The sequence below is a fragment of the Nematolebias whitei genome, chromosome 13, assembly GCF_014905685.2.
Source record: "Nematolebias whitei isolate Nwh7 chromosome 13, NemWhi1, whole genome shotgun sequence".
NCBI classification, from domain to species: domain Eukaryota; kingdom Metazoa; phylum Chordata; class Actinopteri; order Cyprinodontiformes; family Rivulidae; genus Nematolebias; species Nematolebias whitei.
The window spans coordinates 4,405,375-4,415,022 of record NC_056510.1 but is presented as its reverse complement, the minus strand read 5'-3'; the positions used below and the strand labels follow the sequence as shown (position 1 = coordinate 4,415,022).

Below are 9,648 nucleotides of genomic sequence, written 5' to 3'. Positions count from 1 at the left end.
TGGGTCGATCTGTGGGTCGATCTGTGGGTCAGTCTGTGGGTCAGTCTATAGGTTGATCTGTGGGCCAATCTGTGGATCAGTCTGTGGGTCAGTCTGAGGGTCGATCTATGGATCAGTCTGTGGATCAGTCTGTGGGTCAGTCTATAGGTCGATCTGTGGGTCAGTCTGTGGGTTTTTTGGATGATGTTGGATTTTGATGTGGCAACCCAATTGAGTCCGAGAGACGAACGGATGGACGGACAGACAGATCAATCTCTCATTCTATCTCTCTCTCTCTCTCAATACTTCTGCAAGTTCTCTGATAAGCAGAGAGAGATCAAAACTACAAGTGTTTTATAAAATAAATCTATTTACCATTTAGTCTTTAAAGAAATGAGACGCTTTAAACTTTTAGAAGGAAAAACCGTTTAAGACGAGCGGTATGCCAATGCCCCCACCCCCACCCCCCACAGAGGGATTTGAACAGTGAATGTGTGTGGGGTTTTTTTTGTGTTTTTTTTAGACGAGTGTTTTTTTGGACTGGAATTGAACAGGAAATGCACATAAACCTTAACGTTTTTGGTGCAAGATATTCAAGTGGGTGGGAGTTACTCTGTTGAAAAGAACAGACATGATTGACAGATCCTGACGAGTGGAGGGAGCAATTCTATCCACCACCAGGAGCAATGGCGGAACCAGGAGGTGACCAATGGTGGCCTTGGCCACCAAAGATTAATCTCCAGTCACCCCAATCGTTTGAGGAAACTATATTTTTAATCAATATAAAAAATAGAAAGAATAGATTCTTTAAATGATTGAGGTGGTGGGTTTACACATATGTCATGTTGCTGTGTTCATTCGTACTCATCTGCTCACACAGACTCATGTTCGTGCTACTGTTCAGCGTAATGTTTTTATGCTACAGTGCTTAGTGTATTTTTAATTAATGTTTTTCTTAGTTCATATCTTAGATCTTATTACTGTTTTTCTTTTACATTTTATTGTTGGATGCAACTGGGACCCTGTGGGCATAATTTCGTTCCACCACATGTACCACATGTGACAAAGAAACTCCGACACTCTCTAAGGCTCTGATATATGGCGGCCATCTTGGATTTTGATGTGGCAACCCAATTTTTGACTGAGCCCTTTCTTATGCCTAGATGCAGCCACACACCAACATGGAAGTTGGCACCTCACTTATTTTTCAAGTTATGCTCACAACATGAACAGATGGATGGAAGGTATCTGCAATTCCCCTCTGTTCCCACTGTTTTAAGGAGATGCAATACTTCACACCAAGTGCTACAAAGAGAGTTAAAATAAAATATAATTATCTTTAAAAATTTTGACTGTAAAGAAATGTTCTTATTTTTTCCTCCCACTACAGTAAAAAATGTACTACAGAGCACATGGTACACTGTGTACTCATAACTTTATGATGTGACTATACTGGCGTTGAAAACTAACACATGCCATATCCGGAAACACTAAATCAAAACAGATTGTTTTTTATTAATTTCAGCCTGACTACATGCGACACATCAAGCATCACCTACACTACTTTAGCCACCGACACCGCTGAAGGATGTGGTTTAAAACGGCACCAATTTGTTGTTCACTACTAAACAACTGTAGTGGTCTCTGACAGACGCACTCCAAGAATCGGTTTCATCCTCAACCACTCACTGACCTGTTGGACCCCATTTACAATCCTCTTCCCACTGGACATGTCTAAACATTTGTCAGCATGCTTCAAGATAAATCAAATATGCTAATTTTGTTTCATTCGATTCCCAATTCCTTTGTTTGGATCCTCCATGTATTGACTGGTGGAAGCGTTATGAGCACAAAGCGTTTATTTCCCCAGTGAACGGTTAAGGCCTGTCTGGGCACGTTGCTCCAGCGCAGCTGAAAACAAACGCAGACGGCTCTCCACCCACTCCACAACAGGAGGCTGACGGAAGTTAGAAAGCAAACGCACCAAATGAGCCAGTTAAAGTGACGTTTAATCCATAGATCCTGTAAACTTCAACCGGAGGGACGTTAGTTTTTACTGTAAATGCTCATGAAGGTACCAACCTGAAAAACAATCGATACTATTTACTGGACTAAATCACAATATTCCCACCCAATGATACAATGCACTGACCTTATTAAATAAATGTTTTGCAAGTCTGATAAACCGATAAAACAAATCTAACTATAATGAAGCGATGCAAACAAAAAGTAAATGTAAAGTTGGTGATGCAGAAACAGACTGACAAAAAAAATCCTTTAAAGTTCAACAAGGTTAGTCTAACGAGAGAACATGAGGCACATGATACAACTGTCGACGAATTGTTACACAGCAATCAATAGCAACGGTCCAGACAAGAAAAGACTTTGGATACCATTTGATCTTGATTTGTGATCTTGACCTTAAAGCTGGGGTGATGAAAATATGTGATGTGCTGTCTCGTGGTGGTGCAAGTTTCATTAAATTACCTCGATTGGATCAGAAGTTATGAACCACATGAAAAAAAAGACCTCGTATAACATTTGACCTTGATTTGTGATCTTGACCTTAAAGCTGCATGATGAAAATATGTGATGTGCTGTCTCGTGGTGGTACAAGTTTCATTAAATTACCTGAAAAAAAAGACCTTGTATAACATTTGACCTTGATTTGTGATCTTGACCTCAAAGCTGGGGTGATGAAAATATGTGATGTGCCGTCTCGTGGTGGTGCAAGTTTCATTAAATTACATCGAGTGGATCAGAAGTTATGAACCACATGAAAAAAAAGACCTCGTATAACATTTTACCTTGATTTGTGATCTTGACCTTAAAGCTGCATGATGAAAATATGTGATGTGCTGTCTCGTGGTGGTGCAAGTTTGAAGGAGACATGTCTGTGTTGTGCGCTGTTTGTACCAACAACTTGCGAGTGCGGGGGGGGGGGGGGGGGGGGTCAGCGTGAGGGAAATGGAGCGCTACCTCGGTAATATTTTGGCTAGCGCGTCTGTGTTTCGCATTGATAGATATTTTTTCTAGTTTCAATTTTGAACAGTTAAAAATTTAAACAAAACCATAAACAAATAAAAAAAACGTAAATATTTCCACCAAAATATTCTGGAAACGAAACAAAAATGTTTGAAAAGGGAGCAGGAAGAAGCAATGGCTTATCCAGTCCTGTCCCTGAATTTACAGATTCTGAACCAGTTTTGTTAAAATAAATAAATAAATAAATAAGAACAAAAAACACAAAGTGTAAAAAAAGTGTAGTCAGAAGCACAAGATTATTATACCTTCACTTTGTTATACATCAAAGTCAAAGCAGCAGAATATTGTCCTCTATAATTTTCTCAAACATATCAACGAATTCCAGCTGAATTGAGACAAACTCATAAAAAACGCAAAAAAGGAAAACGAGAAAAAAAAAAAAATCAAACCTTATTATATTTGTTTAGCAAATGATTTTTATACATTTTTTTTTTTTAAATAAAAAAAGTGAAAAACACAGTTGAATCTCCGTACGACAACTATTCCACACCCGAATCCCTCGAACTCAAGTACAGTCGTTTTTAATATTTGTCCTAACTTGTGTTTTTTTTAATAAATCCTCTCGTAAATCAGTTTCTCTCTTTAATTTTGAACCACTTCTGTAAACACCTTGGAAGGAGTTTATTAAACATAATCGGTGCTGTTCCGAGTTCTACAAAATCATAACATTTTTAAATGTGCACAAACGTCATTAGTTGGATGAAAGTAATCGGACGCAGTTATTATAATTCAGCTTTGAGCATGGAGACCGGTTTGTGTTAGTTTTATACGAGTTTCCCCATAACTCAACACAATAATTCATGTATGAAACAGTATAACAAGTAAAGTGATTTCTTATTTAGGAGATGTTTTGTTTTATTCAGTGTTGTAATAGTTTTTGACATTTTGGCCTTTTCATTATTAATGAGCCTTCAAATGCAATTTGTAATCAAGCATCACCCCCAAAAAGCTGATTTCATAAACTCGCTTTATTTCGATACTGTTTATCGTGAGTTTTACATTATTTTTTATTTTCTTGTTACTAAATATTACAAATTTTGTTTCATCATAATTTAGTGATAATTTATTTTTGTCACACCATTTCTTTAATACTTGTAATTTAATTTAATACTTCCATTTTACTGAGGACCTGCTCCACACTATTACCAGAGCGATATAATGTGGTATCATCTGCAAACAAAGTAAACGATAACTTGGATACAATGCATATATCATTTACGTAAAGTAAAAAAAGTTTCGGACCCAGCACTGAGCACTGCTAGCTTAGCGCTACCTTTGACACTGGGGGGGGTGGGGCTTCAACGTGAGGGAAATGGAGCGCTACCTCTGTAGCTTTATAGCTAGCGTGTCGCTACGTCGGTGTCAGCAGTTGTCAACAGGGAGTGTGTGTGTGTGTGTTGGGGGGGTCAGTTCAGTAGGCAGGGTGCTCGGTTGTGTTGACAGGGCGGGGCGCCCTGCTTGTATAATGGTAAGGGAAACACTGCCATCATACATCCGCCTTCAACGGGCGTGTAAAGTAAAATTAAAGCCGGGGCGTCAAACCCACTTACAAAAGGGGCCAAAATTAAAACCTTTTTTCAAGGTTTATTGGGTAGGTAAGAAGTATTTTACATTTAAAACATCATACTGGGGGCCAAATAAGGTGTCAACGAGGGCCACATTTGGCCCCCGGGCCTCGAGTTTGACACGTATGCATTAGAGCATTAGCACTTGAGCGCATTATAACAAATTTTATTAAAAATAAAATGTTCCATTTAGGTCAAGCCGGCAGTTTGAATGTTCACTAACATCCAGACACCTAACACAACTCGTACCGTATCAAACAGAGAGAAGTGGCTGCAGATTGTACATAATGATTCAAATAACCCAGTAGACATCAACTTACATATTTTCCTTTGGTTTCTGTGGCGGCTTGTTGAAAAACTGGCTGCATTCTCTTGCAAACCCCACACCCTGCAACAAGAGAGGACAGAGACTCTCAAGTAATAAAAAGAGAACGATGCTGGTGAAGAGTCTGCCGTGCAGGGAATGGTCATTCTAGAAAGTTCCGTTAACGGCAACTGGACTTTGTGATTTTCTGAACACGTTTTCCTTCTCATTCAAAGAGCGTCTTAATTAATGAGAACATTTAGATAAAGAGGAGGCGGGATGAGGAGCAACACGTCTCGTTTGTTTGTCCAGGCTGGTCCACACACAGGAACCGTGTATTTTCAGTGACGCTTCACTTCTTATCGCACGGTCCGAGTTGTTCAGACTCATTTTAAAACACCTTTGTACTCGCTGGCTTTTCAAACAGCATGAGAGTTTACATCATTTTAAGGTTTTATTTTATGCCTTCTTATAGTTTTAACTGTTTTTATGGTCTTTGTGTGTGGTGTAATCTTTTTACAGTTTAGTGTGCGGCGCTTTGTCCACGTACAGTCGATATTTAACGTGAATTATAAATAAATTTGGTTTGACTAATACTTAACTGTCTACATTTTGTTTATCTGTAAAATGCACGCTGTTTTCAGTGAATTATACGTCTACTGACAAGAGCTGGTAAAAATAAAAAAAGGAGCAATCTCTCTCAAATATTACTTTACAGATAATTTAATGTTCACCGACTATATATTTAGTAACAAAATGGCAAAATGACTGAAAGGAAGTCAAAATGAATCCTTTCTAAACATGATTATTGATCAAGTCCAAAAAAAGATTTGTGCTCCTCACATGGACATTTTAAAGTAATTTAATATATTTAGGATCATATTTGTACAAACCGGATTCCAAAAAAGTTGGGACACTATACAAATTGTGAATAAAAACTGAATGCAATGATGTGGAGGTGCCAACATCTAATATTTTATTCAGAATAGAACACAAATCACAGATCAAAAGTTTAAACTGAGAGAATGTATCATTTTAAGGGAAAAATCTGTTTCCAAATTTCATGGCGTCAACAAATCCCAAAAAAGTTGGGACAAGTCCATTTTTCCCACTGTGTGGCATCCCCCCTTCTTCTTACAACACTCAACAGACGTCTGGGGACAGAGGAGACCAGTTTCTCAAGTCTAGAAATAGGAATGCTCTCCCATTCATGTCTAATACAGGCCTCTAACTGTTCAATCGTCTTGGGCCTTCTTTGTCGCACCTTCCTCTTTATGATGCGCCAAATGTTCTCTATAGGTGAAAGATCTGGACTGCAGGCTGGCCATTTCAGTACCCGGATCCTTCTCCTACGTAGCCATGATGTTGTGATTGCTGCAGAATGTGGTCTGGCATTATCGTGTTGAAAAATGCAGGGTCTTCCCTGAAAGAGATGACGTCTAGATGGGAGCATATGTTGTTCTAGAACCTGAACATAGTTCTCTGCATTAATGGTGCCTTTCCAGACATGCAAGCTGCCCATGCCACAAGCGCTCATGCAACCCCATACCATCAGTGATGCAGGCTTCTGAACGGAGCGTTGATAACAACTTGGGCTATCCTTGTCCTCTCTGGTCCGGATGACATGGTGTCCCAGTGTTCCATAAAGAACTTCAAATCGTGACTCATCTGACCACAGAACAGTCTTCCATTTTGCCACACTCCATTTTAAATGACCCCTGGCCCAGTGCAAACGTCTGAGCTTGTGGAGCTTGCTTAGAAATAGCTTCCTCTTTGCACTGTAGAGTTTCAGCTGGCAACGACGGATGGCACGGTGGATTGTGTTCACTGACAATGCTTTCTGGAAGTATTCCTGAGCCCATTCTGTTATTTCCTTGACAGTGGCATTCCTGTTTGAGGTGCAGTGACGTTTAAGGGCCCGGAGATCACGAGCATCCAGTAGAGTTTTACGGCCTTGACCCTTACGCACAGCGATTGTTCCAGATTCTCTGAATCTTTTGATGATGTTATGCACGGTTGATGATGATATCTTAAAAGTCTTTGCTATTTTACGCTGGGTAACACCATTCTGGTATTGCAACACTATCTTTCTGCGCAACAATGGTGGAATTGGTGATCCTCTTACCATCTTGGCTTCTGAGAGACACTGACACTCTGAGAAGCTCTTTTTATACCCAATCATGTTGTCAATTGACCTAATTAGTGTTAATTGGTCTTCCAGCTGTTCGTTATATGCTCAATTTCCTTTTTCCAGCCACTTATTGCTACTTGTCCCAACTTTTTTGGGATTTGTTCACACTGAAATTTTGAATCAACATATTTTTCCTTTAAAATGTTACATTTACTCAGATTAAACTTTTGATCTGTCATCTATGTTATATTACGAATAAAATATTGACATTTGCCATCTCCACATCATTGCATTCAATTTTTATTCACAATTTGTTTAGTGTCCCAACTTTTTTTGGAATCCGGTTTGTATTTCTAATTACAATATGGACACGCAGTTTTGGAAAAATAAGACCACGTGTTGCGGTTACAATGATCGATTATTAAAATCAATAAAAAGACTCACAGGGAGCGAAGAACATCATGAGGACCGGCTTTTCCTCTTTCTTCAGGAGCTTCCTGAAGTCCTTGACGTGGAAGGAAAAAGAACATTTAGAAACAAAATACATTTTGAACTGTAGTTTTCACTGTTTAAGAACATTACTCATCACGACTGGATGTCAAAAATACACAACAGTTTGTATCATTTTGTCTGGCAGTCACATGAGAATAACAATCAAGTCGTCCCATCAGAAAAACAAAGGACCTCGTAACGGTTTCTTCTCCTCCTCAACGTTGGAACATTCAGAACTTTATTCCGACATCTTCAAGAAGCCCCAAGGCAAACGGCGCAGCGGCCATGTTTTATTTTCTGTTCATTCAACTCAAAGCCTCTCACGCTGCCGTTTTCACTGAGGTTGTAAAGAACTGTGTTTTCATACGTCAGCTGACTTTGGTGGACAAAAGCTGCGTGAAAAGGTTTCCAAGTTGTAAAAACGGGGACGTAGAGCAGGAGGTGCACCTTGAACAGTGAATGTTTGTCGCTTTTCACGTGAGTTACACTTTATACAAGAACAGACGTAGTTACTCGTTTCTTTCCTTGTCTGAAGTAGCAGAGTGACAGATCCAGGTGAGTGGAGGGAGCAGTTTTATCCACTACCAGGTGCAGTGGCAGAGCCAGGGGGTGGCCAGTGGTGGCCTTGGCCACCTTAGATTAATCTTTGGCCACCCCAGGGAAAGGGACGTTTTTACATCTAGCTGCAGCTACACACCAAAATAGAAGTTGGCATGTTGCTTATTTTTCCAAGTTATCCAAAACTTAAGGTTTAAATATAAACATATATCGGAGTTTGACGTGGCAACACAATTTTTGTAAGGAACATTTTTTTTGGTTGTAACCACATCCCAAAATAGAAGATGGTACCTCAAATGTTTTTCAATGCTCATAACATTTACAGACAAGAGACGGATGGAGGGTATTTCCACCCCCCCTCATTTATGACATTCCTGTACACCCTTGTGGGTGTTTCTGTGTGGAGAGGTGGTTTTCATAGACCGTGTCAGAAACTAATGAAGCTCTTAACAGAGAGAGAAACCCTGAACAACCAGCACAACTGATGCTTCTTTGTAATTCTTTTAAAGCTCCAAATATGTGTAAAGGTCATTACTTACTTTTTCTGTTTCGATGTGGATGACATCTTTGGCCTCGGGGTTCTCCTCCCACAGCGGGGGCCCCGATGGGTCTTTCAAAAATGCTACCATAGACTGGAAAAGGCCAAACAAAAGAGTTATCGATCAGATCAGGTCTAACACGGTATTTCCAAACAAAAGCTTCGTTTGACATTTAACGCTGTGAACAATAGAGTGATGATTAACGTAAACATTAGAGAAGTTGCTCCTAAATTAAATTCTGGGCAATTGAGGCTCGTGTAGATTAACATCTTAATGTGTCCAAGAGTTATTTCAGCGCCTTTAAGTGTCTTGTAAATGGGCTTGCTGTGAATATAATGAGCCATATGTCTGTGGAGGCAACAGAGGAAATATTTTATGAGCGGCGCAGCAACAGTGACGCACAAACGTGGCAGAATATTTAATGGTCCTGAATTTATCAGGACCATTTTGTAACGGTTTATGATGAGAGTTGGGGAGTTGTGTTGTTAAAGATGTCATTAAGAATGGTACAAAAGGTAATTTTAGATCTTGCTAAACATTTCAGCGGTGCAATCATTTCTCTTTTGAGCCAACACAAATACATTACCCCATGATTTTATCACGAGGATTAGAATTGCTGTAACGCACCTCCCCCTGGTTTACCAAAGAAAAACATCTGCTGGTTCAAACCACAAAGAGCAGTTTACACCAGTTGAGTCAATTTACGCTGCACGAGCTACTTGATGCCTTAAATCAATTTCAGGCTCCTTCTGTCAACTTTTAAAAGTTCTCAGTACTTGTTTCATTTTTATGAGTTGCTTCAAGGCGGCACGGTGTCACAGATGCAGTGATTCCCCTACCATTATACAAGCAGGGTGCACCGCCCCGTCAACAGAGCCGAGCGCTCCGTCAGGATTGATTGACGGACGGACGGATTGACGGACTGACGGACGGACTGACGGACGGACTGACGAATTGACGGATGGATGGATGGATGGATGGATTGACGGACGGACGGATTGACGGACGGATTGACGGACGGATTGACGGACGGAT

At 40.0% G+C, this 9,648-nt stretch overlaps 1 protein-coding gene across 1 annotated transcript in view; it reads right to left on the bottom strand.

The window, feature by feature from the left end:
• pdia5 (protein disulfide isomerase family A, member 5) overlaps positions 1-9,648 on the bottom strand; it is a 73,354-nt gene that overhangs the window by 42,685 nt on the left and 21,021 nt on the right. The window contains exons 6-8 of the mRNA XM_037686245.1: positions 8,614-8,706; positions 7,469-7,529; positions 4,910-4,977 (exon numbers count right to left, since the gene is read on the bottom strand). Of these exons, the coding sequence (XP_037542173.1) occupies positions 4,910-4,977; positions 7,469-7,529; positions 8,614-8,706 (222 nt within the window). The remainder of the gene's footprint in view (positions 1-4,909; positions 4,978-7,468; positions 7,530-8,613; positions 8,707-9,648) is intronic.